This window comes from Grammomys surdaster, unplaced genomic scaffold (genome assembly GCF_004785775.1).
Source record: "Grammomys surdaster isolate TR1022 unplaced genomic scaffold, NIH_TR_1.0 225, whole genome shotgun sequence".
Classification (NCBI taxonomy): Eukaryota; Metazoa; Chordata; class Mammalia; order Rodentia; family Muridae; genus Grammomys; species Grammomys surdaster.
Window position 1 is genome coordinate 8,305,438 of NW_021604670.1, and position 21,444 is coordinate 8,326,881.

Sequence of the window (21,444 nt, forward strand, 5' to 3'; positions counted from 1 at the left end):
GAGGCAGGCACATCTTTGGGAGTTTGAAGCCAGCCTGGTTTATGTAGTGAGTTCTACATAGGCTAGGGATACATAATGAAACTGTGTCTCAACAAACCCAAAACCTCTCATTTGAGTTGTCTTCATGAAAACAAGCACACTTTTGCAGGCAATTTGGGTTCTATCAGTTGCGTTGAAACCTGTTGACTCAGTCATCAGGAAACAGAAAACTAGATCCCAAAATGTATGGCCCTTTTCCCTTCCAAAGTCCTTTTTTGTTTTGTTTTGTTTTGTTTTTGTTTTTTTTTTTCGAGGCAGGGTTTCTCTGTGTAGCCCTTGTTGTCCTGGAACTCACTCTGTAGACCAGGCTGGCCTTGAACTCAGAAATCCGCCTGCCTCTGCCTCCCAAGTGATGGGATTAAAGGCATGTGCCACCACCACCCAGCTATATTCAGTTTCTTAATCTTTATAATAAATCCAGTACTGAAGCAAGATAAGATTTGTAAAATTTTGCTGGGCAATGGTGTCGAACACCTTTAATCCCAGTACTTGGGAGGCAGAGGAAGGCGGATTTCTGAGTTCAAGTCCAGCCTGGTCTACAGAGTGAGTTCCAGGACAGCCAGGGCTTTACAGAGAAACTCTGTCTCGAAAAACCAAAAAAAAAAAAAAAAAGAAAGAAAAAGAAACTGAATATAGCAGGACTTCCTTTGAACTGCCTGTGGATGGAATAAAGACACAGAGACTTGTTATTTATAAAAGCTTAGGTACTAGAGCTGGCAGATCTCTGTTACTGGTTAATATTAAAACTGGCAGCATCCTATCTGGCTTGTTGTTACAGAGCCGCCATGCTCCCTACTAGGCAAGGCCTGAGGCCATGAGCAGTGGCGTGTTCTCGATGCTGCTAGGCTCAAGCTGCAGGCTCAGGCGGCCAGAGACACTGGCCCTCCCACCCACAAAATGCCAGGGTGGGAGATGGCTATGCCAATCTTTCATGCTGTCTTCACAAAGCTGGGCTGTGACCAGACCATCCTGCCATCCACACAGGCCTGGTAGGAAAGGAAACTCTAAAACTTAAATATTAATCAAAGGCTTTATATATTTGGTAATGGTCAATATCAATATGCCCACAAAATTATAGACATTTCCCAATTAACTAACCCAGATAAGTCGTTACCCAAGACTGCTCTTGGTACATGCGTGGTCTCTCTTCCCTTTCCCTCACCTCTTTCCTCCTCTTCCTTTTCCTCTCCTTACTCCTCCCACCTTAGCTCCTCCTACATCTTTTTAGGGTTCTGTTCATTCTCTCTACCTGTCCTGAGCTCTGGGGACAATATGAACAATGGAGCTTCCAATTAGTTCCCAATATCTCTGACAATCCCTGACTTACCTTAGCAATAAAAGCAAGACTGTTATCTGATCCAATTATCTCCAACACTTGAAACCTCGGGAAGATTTCTTCTAATATCTTCTTGGTTACCACAGTAGTGGTTTCCTGCTTGGTGGGGAACTCCAACCCATCTAGAGATAGTATCTGCACATACTAGAGGGTATCCAATTTTCCTGACTTCTGCAAAATCGGCCTCCCAATATACTCTAGGCTGTTCTCCCCTATGTATTTTCCCTGTTTACTCTTGGACACATAAGCATTTGTTTGCTGGCATATCTTACACTGTTCTACTATCTGTCTGGCCCAAAACCTGAGGTCCATTATATATCTTAGATCCCTTGACTGCTTGGATGCGCTTAACTCTCAAATGAGTTCCTCTGTGCATTTGACCTAGTAAGTCTTTTGCTTGCTTTCTGGGGAGTATAGTTCTCCATTCTAGTGTGCACCATTGCCCTTTTTTCTCTAGGTAATAGTTGGTAGGGTGGCTAGCAATCTGGTTACCCTGGGATCTGGGAGGGGGTCCAAACCCCATCTACCCCAGTCACTGTCTTCACTCAGGGCTAATACCCTCACCATTTGGGGGCGTTTTTCCCAAGGCCTGGGATTTCCTGCCCCCGGCTTCCGTTTGTTAAGGCACTCTCGGGCTCAGCGGCTCCTTTTTAAACTGACTGGTCTCTAGGGAATGAAGCAGCAAGGACCTCCCTTGTCTGTAGGTGGCAAAGGTTGGTCCGGCCTGCAGAATGTGTCCTCTGACCGAGGAATGTTAATTAGCCTCTCCCATGGTGGGGGGACAAGTGTTCCAAAGTTCCTCTTCAAAAGGAGTACATCGCTGCCTCCACCAGACAAGACCCTGACTTATAACAAAGGAAAAGATGATTTGTTCAGGGCCTTACACTGCATTACTCACTATAAGGGGCTACAGTGTAGCTTTTACTGAACAGCGATCGCAACCCGAGTAACAGAAACCTAAAACTCAAAGAATCCGGAACCTAGGCCCGGAGGGCTCTAGAAAACATCCGGTTACCGGACCTTGGGGAAGGTTGTTGGTCACGCAAGGCTTTGTGGGTTTTATAGTTTCTCTCAGAGACTTCTAGTGCCATGTGACAGGGGCGCATTGCATGGTGGGAGATAGAGTCCGCTTAGGAAGACCAATCCCGGAAGTCCGGCGCCGTGTGTTCTTCCGCAAGCGCGGGAGTCTTGGTTTGCGTGTAGCGCTGCAGTCACTGGCTTGATTTTCTGGGCGCATTCGGCCATTGTGCTGGGATGGCTCTCGGAGAGGAGGCAGCTGGCGGCTGCAGCAGAGGGGTTGCTGTCGTCCCGGGATGCTTGTAGGAGGGGTCTCGGGGTCCGCACGGTTTCGGTGCCTTCAATTTTCTTCCGTCACAGTCGCTGGTGCCTTTGGAAAATATGAGCTCGGGCCGAGATTCCGCTTTCGAGAAGCAGCATCTCTGGATGTACCTTCAGGCGCTGGGTTTGGATCCAAGTTCCAGCATCAGGATCGGCGGGAAGATGATGCTGCACGTTCACCTTGGAGAGTAAGGAGACCCGGGCGGTGGCGCGGTCCCCGGTGGCCAGTCACCGGCATTAAAACCCAGAAACAGGGCTGGAGACAGTTTATGTTCCTCACCAAGGACAAGAATAATCTGGGGATACATCAGTCATCTGTTGCCCTAATCTATTTAATTGTTTTCTTTTTGTTTTTCTTCAATTTTTGTTTTTTTCAAGACAGGGTCTAACTATTTAGCTCTCCGGCTGTCCTGGAACTCACAATGGAGACCAGGCTGGCCTCAGACTCACAAGAGATCCATTTGCCTCTGTTTCCTAGACACTGGGACTAAAGGCATGAGACACTGTGCTCCGCTTGTTTTGTTTCTTGAGATAGTGTCTTACTCCACCCAGCTGGCCTTGTGCTTGTAATATCCTCTTGCCTTGGCTTCCAGAGTGCTGGGATTGCAGGAGTGTGCCATTATGCCTGCCTGTTTTTTGTCAATATAATTTTCAGTTCTAGTGACTGTGTTAATGCACTTAGACACCCATTTTTCACTCCTTCCCCCCTTCCTTCCCTCCTTCCTTCCCCCTTCCTCTTCTTCTTCTTCTTTTTTTTTTTAGAAAAGGTCTTAATATCCCACCCTTGTCTCAAATGCCTGTGTGGCCAGGGATAACCTTAAACTCCTAATCCTCCTGCCTCCACCTCCAAGTGTTAGGTATGTAGAAGTATGTACCACTCCCAGTTATTCATCTGTTTCTCAGTTTTTGTTTCATTTATTGTCTCTGTGTGTGCAAGTTCTTGCCACATCAAGTGTGTGGAGGTCAGAGGACAATGTTTAGTTAGATGATTTAACTGAGTTTGGGATAGAACTCAGATCTCCAGGCTTGCATTTTTGGGAGAGAAGTTCCTTTACTTAGGTGTCTCATTTATTTCTTGATTTCTCAGTTTTTAAATATATATATTTGTGTGGAGTCAGTTCTTTTCTGCCACCATGTGGGTGCCCCAGGGATGGAACTCAGGTAGTAAGGCTTAGTGGCAAGCACCTTTACCTGCTGAGCCACCTAGGACAGACTTCTAAACAAAGTACTATGTATGCTAATAGTAGTACCTACTAACCAGTTACCAAATCAAACTTAAGTATGACTTTGAGAGTGAATATCATGTGTTTACTTAAAAACAACAAATTCTGTTCACTGCCTTGGCAAACTTTTTGTTTGTAATTTTGTGAGTTTATAGTTTATACGGGCATTTGTTAACTTCTGTTCTTATAAATTGTCTCAGTCCATGGTATTTGTCTCAAAGACTGCATTTTGGAAGTCTCATCAGTTTTGTTAGGGAGTGAACTAGAGGGAAGGGAGACCTACATAGTTATCCATACCTATAAATTGGCAGTGGGAAGGAAAAAAGAGTTGGAGGTGGTATATGTGTTCATTAAACACTTGTTGAATGCACACCTGACCTGGGATATTTTGGGGAGGAGGCAATTTTTCTACCTTCCAGAGTGAAGTTTATGTATACTGAAGACAATCAAATTATTAAAATGTATCTTAAGAAAATAGTATAGTACTTACAGAAGAATTTGGGATAAAGAAGAATTTGGGATAAATTGCTATTTGTAAAAGGTCTAAAATAGTTACCCAACAAATAATCAAGTTCTCAAAAAATGTTAGCTTTTGTTACCACGACTACTTAATAATTCCCATCAGAGGATGTACACTCTGCTAGTTAGTTAGGCTTCCGTCTCTTTCTGTTTAATGGTCATAGCAATAAAGCAAAGGCTAGTTTTTTATTTCGATCTCTGTTTTCACAGTCAGAAAATAAAAGCTTGCTTGTCTTTTTTTCTCTCCATGATTTATTTACTCACCTTACATCTCTATTGCTGCACCCTCCCCCACTGACAAGTCCCTCCCCCTTGTCTACTTTTCAGTTGCATATAAGATGTACCTGAATGAGAACAGTTAATGTGTCTTGGCCTCTTGAGAATGAAGACTACCAGCATGCGTGACTGCGCTCGCAGTTACGATGCTGTAGAGCTTCAGTGCAGTCTCGAGGCAGTTTCTGATGCTGAATAGCCTTGTTAATCCTTTATCTCGGCTTTTCCATTTTCAACCACTAGGAACATGTTTGACAAACTGAACCGCGATGCCTTTCATATAGTTTCTTATTTTTTGTTTAAAACACTGGATAAGTCTCTTGCCAAGGAAGTTTTCAGGTAAGAAAAAAATTATTTCATTTTCTTCTTTTAGACATTCTCAGATTTGAAATAGACTTTTTTTTTTTTTTTTTTTGGTTTTTCGAGACAGGGTTTCTCTGTATAGTCCTGGCTGTCCTGGAACTCACTCTGTAGACCAGGCTGGCCTTGCTCGAACTCAGAAATCCGCCTGCCTCTGCCTCCCAAATGCTAGGATTAAAGGCGTGCGCCCGGCTGTGGTCTTCTTCTGATAGGATTGAGACTGGGTCTTACTATGTCTGGGTAGTTCAGTATGTATAATATGTAGACCAGGCTGGTCTCTAACATCTACCTCTGCCTGTAGTGCTGGGATTAAAGGTATGTACCACCACATTAACTTTATGGTCTTAATTAGGTCTAAAAACTAATGGGTTGATATATATTTATTTTTTCTCTCTAAAGTTTTTATTTGGGGGGTGCTAGAGAGATGGCTATGATTAAGATTCCCTGGCTGTACTTCCAGAGGACCTGGGTTTGATTTCCTACACTCTCATGTTGGTTTACAACCACCTGTATATAACTCTAGATCCAGGGGATACAACACTCTTTTCTGCCTCTGCTTCCCTAGTGCTGGGATTAAAGACATGTAAGATATCTGGCTAAATCCTTCTAATCCTATCAAAAAGTTTCACTCCCTGGTGACTGAACATTCAAATATGGGCCTGTGGGGACATTGCTATTCAAAACACCACACAGGGTTTCAGATTTTTCTGTTTTTTTCCTGATTAAAAACATCATGGCTCATTCTGTGTTTTAGATAATGTGAAGGCAGAAGCAAGCCTCATTTCTAAACCCACTAAGTCAAGAACATAACTGTTTTTATTCTAGCCTTTAGTCCTGTTTTCTATAAATGTATTTTTTTAAAGAACTTTTTAAAAGATCTATCTATCTATCTATCTATCTATCTGAGCACACAGTAGCTGTCTTCAGACAGACCAGAAGAGGTCATTGGATCTCATTACAGATGTTTTTGAGCCACCGTGTGGTTGCTGAGAATTGAACTCAGCACCTCTGAAAGAGCAGCCAGTGCTCTTAACTGCTGAGCCATCTCTCTAGCCTGTATTGTTAGTTTTTTTTCCTTTGTCTACTAGGGATTGAATTTACCCTATGTATTCTATTTCTTTTTTTCTTTTTCTTTCTTTCTTTCTTTCTTTCTTTCTTTTTTTTTTTTTTTTTTTTTTTGAGACAGGGTTTCTCTGTGTAGCCCTGGCTGTCCTGGAACTCATTCTGTAGACCAGGCTGGCCTCGAACTCAGAAATCCGCCTGCCTCTGCCTCCTGAGTGCTGGGATCAAAGGTGTGCGCCACCACCACCCTGCTACCCTATGTGAACTCCCAGAGATACTCCTGCCTCTAACTCCTTTCTTCAGGGATTAAAGGCATATTAGGCTCAAAGCTTGATTTTTTTTAAGTGTACCTCAGTAAATAAGTGGATAAAAAAAAATTATCTGAGGGAGTAATAGGTAATTGTAAAGTCCCCCCCCTCCTTTTTTTCCCATGGTTAGGATCTCACTATTACCCCTTGCTGGCCTGGTTCTCTATTTAGATTTTGAGCTCATAGAGTTCCACATGCTTCTGCCTCCCCCCTCCCTACCCTCTCAGTGCTAGGATTAAAAGCTTGCACCAAGACTGCCTTATTTTTTGGCAAATCTCTATAATATATAATTATTTTAAGAAACTGAACTCTTGCTTATAAATGCTGACCTAAGAAAAAGAACTGTTTCTAACGGTCTTTAGCTGAGTCTGGGAATACTAGTTTAATTTGTTTTGCTTTAATGTTTCTACTGTGGGGAACAAATTTGATGTTTTTTTAAATTTTGCTAGATTTGTATTTTGGGAAGTGTGGTGATTTGAATAGGCATGCCCCTCATGGATTCCTGTGTCAATGCTTGGCCATAGGGAGTGTCACTGTTAGTAGATATGGCCTTACTGGAGGATGTGTGGCCTTGTTAGAGGAAGTATGTCACTGGGGGGGGGGGGGTTGAGGTGTTAAATGCTCAAGCTACCAGCGATGCCACACACACACACACACACACACACACACACACACACACGGTCCTCTTCTGCCTGCAGATGAAGATGTAGAACTTTTTGCTCCTCTAGACCCCGTGTCTGCCTTCACACTGCCATGCTTCCCCCATGATAATGGACTAAACCTCTGAAACTGTAAGCCAGCACCAACTAAATGTATTCCTTTATATGAGTTGCCTTGGTCATGGTGTCTCTTTACAGCAATAAAATCCACACTAAGACAGAAGTGTTCATTAATCTACTGTTCTTATCTTTTCAAGAGATTGTTGGCCTCCGTTTGACCAAAAACGTGACACAGAATTCCGGAAAATTTGTTGTGAATGGTTAAAAGAGATTTCTGTAAGTATTTCCTTTATAAAATAGAAGATGCAGACTTGAAGAAGGTCCAAGCCTGCCTGTAATCCCAGGGCTTGGGAGGCAGAGAGAGGCAGGAGGACCTGTTCAGATTTAAGGCTAACCTGGTCTTTGTAGTGAGTTCTAGGACAGCCAGGGTGACAGTGAGATTGTCTTACAAAAATAAACATAACAAACAAAAATATCCCTTAAGGCTGAGGATGTATGTAGTTGAGTGGTAGAATACTCACCTAGAGTGTGTAAGCCTCCTGTTCCATCACCCTAGTAAAAGCATCTAACCAAACCAAGAACAGCTAACTGCTAAACTACAGTAATCCTTTTCAAAAAATGAAATGTGTGAGTGTGTCTAGGCCCATGATTGATTTTGAATGTCTCACTTGATTATACTTTTTTTTTTTAAAAAAAAATCTATTTATATGAATATACTGTAGCTATCTTCAGACACACCAGAAAAGGGCATCAGATCCCATATTGTAAGTCAAGTGATTGCTGGGAATTGAACTCAAAACCTCTGGAAGAGCAGTTAGTGCTGTAAACCACTGAGCCATCTCTCTAGCCCTTCTTTTGTTTTTTTGATTTCTCTGTGTAGCCCTGGCTGTCCTACAACAGGCTCTGTAGACCAGGCTTGCTGGGACTCAAGATTTGTGTGCCATTGGCTCCCAAATGCTTGGATTAAAGGTGTGGGCCACCATGTCTGTCCAAAGCTAGTTCTCTTTCTGAACTTAGATAGAGCCTGCCTGTTACTGCCTGTCTAGCTAGCTAGGTTGCCATCAGAAAAAATGTTTTTGTTTCTCAGAGTGCTGGGTTTATAGGGAGATGCTATGCCTGTCTGACTTCTCTTTGGATTCTGTTAATTTTAACTCATCCTCATGCTTATGTGATAAGTAGTTCATCTACTGAGGTATCTCCCTTGCTTCCAAAGTGTAGCTCTAGCTAGCTTGCAATTGATATTTAATCAGGCTGGTCTTGAGCTCCTAGAGATCTTTCTACCTGTGTCTGCCTGAGTGCTCAGCTTAAAAGTCACCATTCACAGCCCTTAATGACTTTATTTTTCTCCCTAGTGCTGAGATTATAACTCTTAACACTCTATCAACTTTCTTACGTAGGAGTGGCCTAGAGGTAGTAACTAGCTGAAATTGTTATCATTTTCCATTCCTCTACGGAAATCTGATTTTTCCAAGCCACTGCTATGAAGGGATGATGGTTTACTGTCCTAGAGTGAGGAGCTGACATATGGCTGGAAAGATGGATGGCTCAGTGGTTTAGAGTGGTTTATTCTTCCAGAGGACCCAGGTTTGATTCCACATAACCATAGCAGCAGCTCACAAACTCCATTTCCAGTAAACTTCAGTTCTAGGGGATCTGATGCCTTCTTCTGGCCATAGCAATTAGTGTGTGCATCTGTACACAGGCATACATACAAAGCACCTGCACAAATAAATAATGAAATAAAAAAATAAGTGATTAAAACTGTGACAGGTACTGTTGATTGACTCATCTCATATCTTCTTTCCTAGGCTGAATGTGGGAGTAGTTTTCCTCAAGTTGTTGGCACATTGTTTATGTCTCCTGGTGGTCCTAAGTTTATTCATCTGATGTATCATTTTGCAAGATATGTTGCAATCAAATATATTAAAACAAAATCTACCAGTAAGTTTATTTATACTTTGTTTTTATTCTTAAATTGTATTGTTCATAACTTTACAATCAAGATCAAAATGAGTTAGGCCATTCATTTACCTGAAAAAGCATATGGTTAATATTGTACTCATCTGTGGCTGGAAACCTCACAATGAGCCTGTTAATATTTGTGTTACTTTATTATGTTCTGGTGCACAGTTTGGAGTACATTTTTCATAGGAAGGTCAAATGAGTATTTTAGACTTTATTACTTCCCTCTTGTTTTATTTTTACACTTCAGAAATAGAGAAGCTTCAAGCATGGTGGCACATGCCTATAATCCCGGCACCTGGAGGCTGAGGTGGGATGAATAGAAGTTTAAGCTAACTTGTGCTGTATAACAAGTTTCAGGCAAACCTTAGACTACCTAGTGAGAACATGCCTTAAAAAAATTATAGAAACTCATTTTTACCTTGCTTGCTTAAAAACAGCCACAGAGACAAATTATACCTCTAATTTAACATGGTGAATATTAGAAGTTATAGTTTGGTTACTGGTGTTTGGTTCTGATGCTAAGGTTCTGTTCCCCAATTGGTTTTTGATCTGTCAGTTAAGAAGCTATGGGCTAATTGCTGGGTGGAAGGAATAAGACTTCTGGGTCTCTACAAGAGAAAAAGAGACAGATGCAAGGAAGGGAGACAGAGTTTATCAGGTTTCTACTGGAGAAAAGTTGCCCAGCCATGTGAGCCACACAGGCTGATCCTGCAGGCAGGTGGTCAGGGGAGTTTAACAACTAAAGTTTAGGGCAGGTAGGCAGTGTGGAACTATCTCCCCGGCCTCCAAAGTGTAGCTCTAGCTGGCCTGGAATTGACATGTAGATTCAGAAATGGTTATACAGACCTATAATTTAATCCCTAGAAGGCTGGGGCAGGCTGACCTCAAGTTGAGAGCCAACTTTGTTGCATAGTGAGTTAAGGCCCCCTTCATGGATTTCTTTTTAGGAGATTATATCTGGTGTTGTGATGTATACTTTTAATTCTAACATTTGGGAGGCTGAGTCAGGAATATTGCTAGTTTGAGGTCAGCCTGGGCTATAGTGTAAATTTCAGGCTAGCTTGGACTCATAGTGAGACTGTCTCAAACACTACCCAAACCAAACAAACAAACAAAATGAACAAAGCTCACAAATGAGACTATAGCCCTGGTTTTGGATTGCTGGGTATCAGCTCATAGACCTTTCTTTATAGAAATGGTTTTTATTATACCTAGCAAATACCCTAATTTATTTACCCAGCACACAGCTGAGATTTCCAGTGTTTAGGAGACTTCTGAATTTGGTGAATTTTCTTCAAGTAGTTGGACCTTGTGGAAGTTTCTGTGTAGCATGCTGGGATGTGGATAAGTTGTTTTTAAGTGTGGTGTGGAGACCGAGGCTGAGAGAATATCCTATCCTTATTGTTGATATGTGTTTACAATAAGATGTAGGTAAAAACCTTACCTCAGATATGATTGTATGAATTCGTCTTCATTGGTCATCACTAACAAAGTGAAGAGTTGCTTGAAAAAAATGACATTTTAGCCGGGCGGTGGTGGCACACGCCTTTAATCCCAGCACTCGGGAGGCAGAGGCAGGCCGATTTCTGAGTTCCGAGGCCAGCCTGGTCTACAGAGTGAGTTCCAGGACAGCCAGGACTATACAGAGAAACCCTGTCTCGAAAAAGCCAAAAAAAAAAAAAAAGACATTTTATTTGGTTTTCATTCCTCCTGTCTTACTGGAAAGACAAGCTCATGGTGATATTTTATGTGATCTTGCCTTCTTTATAGATTCTCTACACTTTGCAGAAACATTTAATGCAAAACCACAGGATATGCACAAGTGCCTTGCCAGATGCCATGTAGCACGCAACAGATTTTTACAGATTTTGCAAAGAGAACATTATGTTACCCAAAAATTCCAGGAAAATGCACAGTAAGTAATATTTTAAAGTTATAAAATTATTTCCTTTTTGAGTAAATATCACCAATATAAATATGTCCAGAAATAATCTGTGTGTACTTCAAAATCTTGGCTATTAATACTGCATTTTAACTATATACTTTTTTGGATTATTTTTATTTTATGTTTATGGATGCTTTGTTTGAACATATGTCTGTATACCACATGTACCTGATGCCCACAGAGGCCAGAAGAGGGTGTAAATTCTCTTGGAAGTGGAGTTACAGTTGTGAGCCACATGGGTGTTGGGAATTGAACCAGAGACCTTGAGGGGCAGCGAGTGCTCTTCAGTGCTTAGCCATCACTTTAGGCTGGAGTTGTAGTTTTGGATTCTAATTGTCCTGATTCTATTTTAAATCTTTTGGTCTGGATATTCATTTTGTAACTAATGTTTATTTCATATTTTTAGTAGATATTTTATACCTTCTAACAAGTAATCCATATTTTAGTCATTTTATAGTAGACTACTGCATGTAGTGAGAATTATGGAATTTTGGTTTCTTTAAAAAACAGAAATATTATAAGAATTTGTTTTTGTTTTAATCCCAGGTGTGAGAATATGGGGATACTTTGGACTGTCTGAAGGTGTGGTTTTGCCAGCTGCAGATAGTTTCTGTGGTTGTGTGATGTTTGGAATTAATGGGTATATAGACAATAGGGCCCCTGAAATGGTGGGGTTGGTGATTGTTGATCATTCTTGATCCTCCCCCTCCCCCTCCCCCTCCCCCTCCCCCCCTCCACTCATTCTTTATCTCCTCTCTAGTGATAGAGGGTGAAACAGGAGGGATAATGGTGGAAAAATGAAGAACCCACAAAATAGCAAAGCCAGCTTCCACTGTGTGTGTGTACATATGTATCTATATATGTATCTATCTGTGTATCTTATCTATGTACCTATCTATATTTATTTATTTTTGGTTAATTGAGAGGGTCTCACTGAAGTCCTGACTGACCTGGGCCTTGCCATGTGCATTAGCTTTGAACATTTGTTCCTCTTGCTTCTACTTCCTAACTTTTACAAGCATGTGGCGCGATCCAGTTCATAGTATTTTATATGTCTGTTTACCTACTCAACATATCTTACTGATTTTTCTTTCCCCTGTGTGTACTGTTGTCACAACATGAAATGAGACAGGCAAGACTGTCAAGAAATTGGTTGTGTTTTTTACTTTTACGTGTAAAAATAAATAGGTATTGTATGTGTATGCTTCATATTGTGTCAGTGGAAGTCAGGACACTTTTGAAAGTTGTTTTTCTTTTTTTATTATTTATTTATTTATTTATTTATTTTATTTATTGTTTTTTGAAAGTTGTTTTTCATCTGCTGTATGGCCTGGGTATTGAACTCAGGTGGTCAGGCTTGGAGGCAAGTGCTTTAAAGCATTTTGCTTGAAGTCCCTTGAATTTTTACTGTTAAAACACAGTAAAGATAAGAAAAGAGAAGAAACAAGTGGGGCATACCAGTTAATGTAATGGGAATGCTTTTTTCTGTTGTGTCTTACAGTCTGTCTGTTAAGCAAGTACGGAATGCAAGATCAGAATGCATGGCTCTACAAAACCAAATGAAAAGGCAAGTGGCTTTCAGAGCTGGAGTACACCTTACATAAAGTTTAAATTCTGAATTGTACAAGTGATGAGACTACTAAAAATGAAGCAGAATGATAAGTCATTACTAAGTTGATGCTAGGTCTAGAACATTTTCTTCCTCACTTAATATGGTTCTAAAAATTATTATTGCATTGTTTGAGTTCTTTGTTTTTGAAACAGATCTCGCTATGTTTGTAGCCCTCGTTGGTTTGGGACTTTCCGTAGATCATGTTAACATTGACCTGATAAGAGCTCTGCCTGCCTCTGCCCACTGAGCACCCAGATTAAAGGCTTGTACCATCACACTAGTTGACAGCTGGACAATTACTGTTTTTTAATTGAAGTGTCTTTTTGTAGTTTGCAGACCAGTTGGTTTCTTAGATGTAAAATTACCATGTGAATTTTTTAATAAATAATTGAGTCATTTAATTTTTTTTTTATTAGAATGGAGCCCTATGATGACAAGACTAATATACAAGAGAAGAGTCAAAAGGTGAGGCATTTTTTTTCTTTTTCTTTTTTTTTGGTTTTTCGAGACAGGGTTTCTCTGTGTAGCCCTGGCTGTTCTGGAACTCACTCTGTAGACCAGGCTGGCCTCGAACTCAGAAATCGGCCTGCCTCTGCCTCCCAAGTGCTGGGATTAAAGGCGTGAGCCACCACTGCCCGGAACATTTTTTTTTTTTTTTTTCTTAATAGCAGGATTCTATTTATTGTGAACAGCTCTGTAGGATATCAATGTAATCAGAATCCTGACAATGTAATTCCAAGTGAGGTGCAGCAACAAAGAACGTATGTAATAGCTTCAGTTTTGTTTAAAAATATGGATTACATATATACATAGCCACACATGGGAGATAACCAAATGGTCACCGTAGGACATTGAGGTAAAGGTTTGGTTTTCTGTGTTTTTCTAAGTTTTTCTCTGTAATAAATCTGTAGCACAAGGGCAAAATGTTATATAAAAAAGCTAGGAAAGAGCAGGGGAGATGGCTCAGTGGGTAAGAGCATGGGCTGCTTTTCTGGAGGACCTAGGTTTGGTTCCTAGTATCCACTTAGCTCGTCACGGCCATGTGTAACTTCTATCCCAGAAGACCTGATGCCCTGGTTTGGTCTTAGCTCGCAGTAGGTGAATCTGGTATATAGGCATACACGAAGACAAAACATTCATACACACAAAACAATAATAATAAAATGATAAAAAATAAAATAGAAAAAATACTATTTTAAAAAACTATTCTGTTGCTTTCAAGAGAAACTAAATCCATAGTGTTTATACTCACTTTACCTTTGTTTTGAAGAGGAAGCGTGTGACTGTTTCTCACTTGCTCTTGTTAGTTTTTTTCTAACAAGAAATCCTGCTTGTTTATTTCATCTTTTATTTGTTTTGTTTTCTCTCCTCTTCCCTCCCCTTCCCCTCCCTTCCCCTCCCCTTTCCCTTCCCTTCCCGTCCTCTTTCCCCTCAGCCCTCCCCTTTCCTCTGGGATTTGTCTTCTTCATTTTTTTTTTTTTTGATTGTTTTTTGTTGTTGTTGTTTTTCGAGACAGGGTTTCTATGTGTAGTCCTGGCTGTCTTGAAACTCACTCTGTAGACCAGGCTGGCCTTGAACTCAGAAATCTGCCTGCCTCTGCCTCCCGAGTGCTGGGATTAAAGGTGTGCGCCACCACCGCCCAGCTGTCTTCTTCATTTTTGAGCTTTCAATAGGTAACACAATTTTTGGGCAATAGTATAAAGATTTCAAAGTTTGTTTGGAAATTATATAAGCTGCATTTTCCTTAAGAAATTCTTTAACTAAGCTGTGATGGCATAAGCCTTTAATCTTAGCACTCTTGAGAGGCACAGGCAGGCTGATGTTAGGAGTTGGAGGTTAGTGTTGTCTAAGCCAGTTCTTCGCCAGCCAAGGTTACTTAGTGATGCAGTTGCTTAATTTTCTCATCAGTTATATTTCATTTGTTGTTAGGGGTGAAAAAATATTTATGCCAAAATTTTCTTATTATAGACAAAAGTTATGTGTGGATTTTGTATTTTGTTTTGTTTTCAAGGTTCGGTCTTTGTGGACTTCAGTGAATGAGACACTCATGATTTTGGAAAAGGAGAGAGAAGTTGTTAGTTCACTCTTCAGTTTTGCTGACCAGTATGCTTTGGATGGAGCTAGTGTTGCTGTTAACATTCCAAGGCTTTTACGTGACAGACTTGAGGAGCAGATACATCAGGTAAGTTTTGCTGTTAAGGAAACGTGTTAAGATAGTGTCACTGCTTTTTACATTGTCATCTTAGAGATTTTCCAGTGCTTCAAGCATTTGTGTTCTTCATTAATCTCTAGTGAACTTTTCATAGAGGAACTGTTAGAGGTGTGTGTGTTTGTATCCATTTGCTTTTGTCGTCTTCTACCTTGTACAGTTTTGTATAGTATAGAATGGTTAACATTGGTTAGTATGAAGATAGTACTGTATTGATTCTGTACATTTTATTTGGTGTGTGCGTATGTGTGTACATGTGTGAGTATACTCATGCCATGGTGTGTATTTGTGGGTCAGAGGACAAATACTGGAGTCTATTCTCTTTTTCATGTGTGTCCTGGGGCAGAACTAAGTTGCTAGGCTTGGTGACAAGTGTCTTTATCCACTGAGCCATTTCAGCTCTTTGTATTAGTTGTTTATAGATTTCCCCCTGCCTCAGCTTCCTTAGTGCTGAGATTGTAGACTCCATCAAGTCTAGCTCTCATTGTGTGTCTTGTTTTTTTAGCTTATGACTGGATCAGCTATGTAGCCTTGGCAGGTCTAGAACTGGATTTATAGACTAGGCCTGCCTCTGCCTTCTGAGTTCTGGGATAAAAGGGGTGCTCCACCACACTTGGCTTCCAGAGGGCCTTTTATAAAGTTAGTATGCTCTGGCTTTTTCTTACTTATCTTTAGGCAGAATGTGACTGGGGCACTCTTCACAGATCTTGCTGAGTTGCTTGACAAGTCTTGGGAAGGTTTCTGCTCCTCAGTAGTTTAATTTGGAAAACAACAAGCCATGGAGGAGATTACTCCCACACTGCTTCCCTTACCCTTCCTGTCTTTTCTTTCATCTTGATGCTCTTAGCATTCCTTGTGAATGCTTTCCCTCCTTTAGCTCAGTGATGGCAGGACTTCAGTTTTTTTTGTGGGTTTTCAGTGCTGGTCTTAAGTTTTTTCTTCTCATCCCTCTCTTCACCATCTAAATTCTAAGTGAGAGGGGAGGTTTTCCTTGTTGTTGTTATTTTCAGACAGGGTCTGGTCTCTCCAGGTAGCACTGGGTGTGCTGGAACTTGCTTTGCAGACTAGGCTGGCTTCAAACTTGCAGCAATCTGCCTGCCTTTGTTTCCTAAGTGCCATGGCTTTAACAGCTTCCTATCAATAATTTTATTTATTTTATTTTTCATTTATTTTGCAACTTTTGTTAAAAAATAAATTTGTCACTTGGTAGAGACAGGCAGATCTCTGTGAATTCAGAACCAGCTTGGTTGACATAGTGAATTCTAGTTCAGGGCTACATTGTAAGAACCTATCTCAAAGAAAAAAAATTGTGTTTTTTTTTCTTTATTTTCAAATCTGCTCTTTATATTTAGGCTATCAAGAAAAGATTGATTTCTTTTACTTTTATATGAATGTGTGTGTGTGTGTGTGTGTGTGTGTATGTGTATGTATGTGTGCCACATGTGCACCTGGTATTCATAGATGCCAGAAGAGGGCTGTATCTGGTAGGAGACAATTGTAAGCTTTGGAACTGAACACAAGTCCTGCAGAAGCATTAAGTGCTCTTAGCTAACTGCTGAACATCTCTCCAGCCCCTCTTTATTTTTCATTCCATCTATTTGTATTTGCTTTTTTGCTAGATTTTTACCTTTATGCATGATATAAGAATGAAGTGGGAGTCGTCGACAGTTTTTATAGGATTGAAATTATTTATATAGTTTTACGTTTGGGTGATTATTGATTCCCCCCGCCCCCCCCACTCTTTCTTAAGGTAATGTTATATAATAGTAAAAAAGCATCAATATGTAAGTTTTTATCATAAGAACATACCATTCCCCGGGCAGTGGTGGCACACGCCTTTAATCCCAGCACTTGGGAGGCAGATGGAGGTGGATTTCTGAGTTCAAGGCCAGCCTGGTCTACAGAGTGAGTTTCAGGACAGCCAGGGCTACACAGAGGAAAAAAAAAAAAAAGAACATACCAATCTTTGCTTTTTTTCCCTTCCTTCTGAATCTTTAGTTGCAGATAAGAAATGTTTATGAGGCTGGAAAATTGAACCTCTTAACAGTTTTTCAGTTGTTAAATGAAGTCTTGAAAGAAATGAAATATGAACATTCTAAGCCTGGCCAAGCAAGATTGACAATAGACCTCCACTGCCTTGAAAAAGAAACCAAATTTCAGAGGGAAAGATTATCAGATATGAAGCATATGAGGTACATAGCACGCGCCTTTGTTATTTTACTATTCGATGGATAAGGAGGTTTTCTCAGCAGAAATTGTGTGTAATTCTTCAATTTTGATGAATAAGTTAAGACATACTGGTTTTTAAGTGTAGTAATAGACATATGATTGCTTTTTTGTTTTAAGAGGAGAAAAAGTATATTTTAAGTTCTGAAGAGTTAAATTTGTTATGTAGTATAATGGTTAATCTTTGTTTTATATTCTTCTCTGTTCTAGTACCATTGTCTTAAATTGTGCTATATTTTTATTTGTCCTTCAAATAAGTATTTCTTATGATAGGCATAAAATAAAGGAGACTATCACTGCAATAAGACAGTCTACTGTTGAAAAGGAAGAAAAATGGCATCTGAAGTGGAAAGGCTTTCTCGGTGTGTCTCCTTTCAGTCTAATTAAAAGCGGGCATTCTGTAAGTAATATAGACTTGTGTTTTGGAGAAGAGTTTAATTTTCGATAATTCTCTTGTCTTTAAGTTTTAACAATCTTTTAATTTATAATGCTACAGTAACTTAGAAATGTGTGTGTATATGTGTGTGTGTGTGTATATACATACGTGTGTGTATATATATAAAAATCATTGTTTGTATATAGTGTGTGTACGATGGGTTAGGGCAGCACGCATGTGCCATGATGCATATGAAGAGGGCACAGGTTGATTTTTATGGAATCTATTCTTTCCATTCAACTTGTGTTCTTGGAATTGAACTTAGGCCCTCAGGCTTGCCAGGCAAGTGTTATTACCTGCTGAGCCATCCCATTGCCCAAGTTTTGTTTTGAGAAAGTTTCTTGTATCCAGAATGGTCTTAAACTTGGTATGTGCCCAGTGATGGATATGAACTGCTAATTATCCTGCATCTGCTCCCAAATGTTAAGATTGTAACCCTTTGCCACCATGCTTGGCCCAGTGGCTTTTTAGAGACAGGTATCTGTTGTGTAGATAGGTATATATGCTAGGCTGATCTGGAATGTATGTAGCCAGAACACTAGGATTATAGATGGTGTGTGTTACTGTGCAGTTGAAATGTTTAAAAATGTAATAATTTCTTAATGGTTTTTCATCAAGCTGTTGTTGTCTATAGTTAACTCATTTTAAATTCAGAGGCTGAAAAGAATACTATTAAGTAAAATATGAAATTTACAAATATTGTATTCTTTTATTTAAAAAAAATGTTTGCAGGGTCTGAAGAGGTGGTTTATCAGGTAAGCCCATTGGCTGCTCTTTCAAGAAGACTAGGGTTTAATTCCTAGCCCACATGATGGCTCATGACCATACTCAATCTTAGGGTATCTGATGCCATCTTTTGGCTTCTGTGGGCACCAGGCATACATATAGTGCACAGACACATATGCAGACAAAAATATGCATACGAATAGTCACAGGATAAATGTTTGGTAATTTATTGTTAGGGAAAAAATTCACTTGTAGATGAGCTTGGCTTTGTCATTATGGTTGTGAATGTGTTTATTTAACATTGTGAATTCTGTGTTTCAAGGCTGTGGATCTTTTGCCTCCCATGTCTCCCTTTTCACTTGATCCTGTGTCAGAGGAAGTATATGCAAAGAGTATACTTTTTAAGTATCCTGCTTCACTTCCAGGTTGGTAACCCTGCTGCCCCCCCCCCCCCCCATTCCTTTTAAAGACAGTGTCTCATTGTGAACCATTGACTGAGCTGGAACTTACTGTGTACACCAGGCTGGCCTTGAACTCCGAGCTGTTCTACCTCTGCCTCCTGAGTGCTGGGTGTGCAAGACCAGCACTACTGCCCATGGCTTATTTCTCATTGTTTATAAGTTATTTATAATTTTCAATTATTTTTTACATTTATGTGTATGCAAATTTATGTATATGTGCATGTATACACCGTGGTACATGTGTGGAGATCACAGGACAACCTGGTTCTTTTACCAAGTAGGGTACCTAGGATCAAACTCAGATAATTAGGCAAGGTGACAAGTACCCTTACCTGCTTTCCAGTTACTTTTATTTTGAAATATATATATATAGCATAAAATTACTGTTTTGGTTGCAAAATGTTATGAAAAAAGGATAGAATCTATCACTTGCAAAAAAAAAAAAAATTAATGCTTCAGCCTATCTGAGGGCTGGGATTAAAGATGTGAACCACCAAACCTGGCACTCACTCAGTATTGAACACTCAGTAGTCGGCCTGGATTTAGAACCCCAGCTTGACAGATCTTTAGGATGTTGATGGTTAAGTCTGGGATCCTGCCTTCTATTATCACAGACACATTAACCATATATCTCATTGTCGTTCATTTGTACATAACTAGGTTATAATTTATGGTTGCTTATAAGATTCCTTTTTTTTTTTTTTTTTTTTTTTAGTTTTTTGAGACAGGGTTTCTCTGTGCAGCCCTGGCTGTCCTGGAACTCACTCTGTAGACCAGGCTGGCCTCGAACTCAGAAATCCATCTGCCTCTGCCTCCCAAGTGCTGGGATTAAAGGTGTGCGCTGCCACTGCCCGGCTGCTTATAAGATTTCTTTTTTATATTATGCCAGTTTATTGGGGCACTCCTAAATGTAGATTTGTTTTAAACTATTTGGGCTGTGTATATGTTTATTATTTTCAAAGTTCAAGAATTTGTTTTCCTATGTCTCCTCTAATATTGCCTGTCTTTACTTTTAAAAAAGATTTTATGTGTATGCACACACACACACACACACACACACACACACACACACACACACGCATATGCATGAACTTGTGAATGAATATGCCCATGGAGTCTGTAGAGGTGTCAGATACCCCAGAGTATCATTTAGAGTTACATTCGTGAGCTTCCTGGTGTAGGTGCTGGGAACCAAACTCCTGCAAAAGCAATAAGTACTTTTAACTACTGAGCCATCTCTAGTTTCATCTTTCATTTTAAAGTCCTTTCCTTCTGGATCTTCTATTAGGATTCTGTTTTGTTGGTTGTTACATATTTTGTTTTAGGTGTTTAGGTGTTCTAACTTGTACCCCAGGCCAGCCTCAAACTTGAGATTCTCTCGTCTTAGCCTCAGAAGTGCTGAGGTTACAGTTGTGTGCCCCCATGAATGCCTGGAACTTCTAGTTCTGTCTTTCATCTCTCTTAAATTCTCATTTGTATATACAGATTCTTATATTCTTGGGCTTTGTTAATTGTAGTTGAACCAACTTAAACTTATTTCTGTCTAGCTTCAAATGAGTGAGACTCAGACTATGGTTATATTATTTAACTTTGAAAGTTATGGGGTTTGATCCCTAATCTACTTTCTTAACTGCTGGACTGGCTACTGTACCAGCAGTGTACCTCAAATACTTGCTGTTACTCCCAGCCATGTGCTCATGGTCCATCTCTTCTCATGGTGGCTTCCTCTTCTCTTCTGTGCTCTTCTTCTCCCCTCTCTACCTGTGACCTCCAACCAGGGAACCGGAAACCTGCCCATCTCTAATCCCTCTAGTGATTGGCTGTAGCCATTTTTATTTAACCAATAGTTTTAAATGAAGGGGCAAAGTTTGCACTTGGCATACAGAATTTAGCATTACAATACATAGCAACAGACCAGACTTCAGCAGTTATGGCTGATTTCCTTAGATCTCTTTTATAGTTCACTACTTTAGTTAGTGCACTGTCTTTTTAACCTATTTTAACACCTAGTATTCATTATTGCTTACTTTGAGAAGCCTAATTTGTTGTCCTTTTCTTCCTTTGTTTTTCTTAGTTTTTGATTAATTTAGTATGCATGTGCACATGCATGCACGCTACAGTTCTTTTACGGAGGGAGGAGAGCTTACAGGAGCTGGTTCTATCCTTTCTGTCAAGTATGGCCTGGAGTTGGAGATGGCACTTAGGTTGTTAATTAGCAAATACATTCCTGCTGAGCTGTCTTGTTAGCCTGGTCTTTCTAAACTGGCTGAGGTGACCTTGAACTTCTGATCTTCCTGCTTCCATCTCTTAAGTGATTAGATCACAGGCATGGATATGTTGTGGGTAGTCACTATCAGCTGAGTTATGTCCCCAAACTGAAGTCTTGTTTACTTCTTTTTCAAAACTGTTTCTTTTTGTAGTCTAATCTTGTATTTTGGGTTTCTTTCTTCTTGCTGATACCTTTTAATTATATCTTTTTCATTTGCTTGTGTTTTATTTTTTGTATCTTAGGTATTTTTACTCCTGTGTGTTCTTGCTGATTCCCGTGGTTGTAGTTTTACCTTTAGTGAGTCTCTCCACATGGAGGAGCCTATGCTGGCCTGGAACTTACTATGTAGCATAAGCTAATCTTTTCCTCTCCTCTCCTCTCCTCTCCTCTCCTCTCCTCTCCTCTCCTCTCCTTATAT

At 40.1% G+C, this 21,444-nt stretch overlaps 1 protein-coding gene across 1 annotated transcript in view; it reads left to right on the plus strand.

Moving 5' to 3' along the window:
- Positions 1-2,568: 2,568 nt before the first annotated feature.
- Positions 2,569-21,444, plus strand: part of Haus6 (HAUS augmin like complex subunit 6) — a 31,501-nt gene continuing 12,625 nt past the window's right edge. The window contains exons 1-11 of the mRNA XM_028773380.1: positions 2,569-2,901; positions 4,972-5,067; positions 7,375-7,453; positions 8,986-9,118; positions 10,913-11,057; positions 12,589-12,654; positions 13,116-13,164; positions 14,711-14,881; positions 16,907-17,100; positions 17,408-17,534; positions 18,619-18,721. Coding sequence (XP_028629213.1) covers positions 2,774-2,901; positions 4,972-5,067; positions 7,375-7,453; positions 8,986-9,118; positions 10,913-11,057; positions 12,589-12,654; positions 13,116-13,164; positions 14,711-14,881; positions 16,907-17,100; positions 17,408-17,534; positions 18,619-18,721 — 1,291 coding nt within the window. The 5' untranslated portion in view covers positions 2,569-2,773. The remainder of the gene's footprint in view (positions 2,902-4,971; positions 5,068-7,374; positions 7,454-8,985; positions 9,119-10,912; positions 11,058-12,588; positions 12,655-13,115; positions 13,165-14,710; positions 14,882-16,906; positions 17,101-17,407; positions 17,535-18,618; positions 18,722-21,444) is intronic.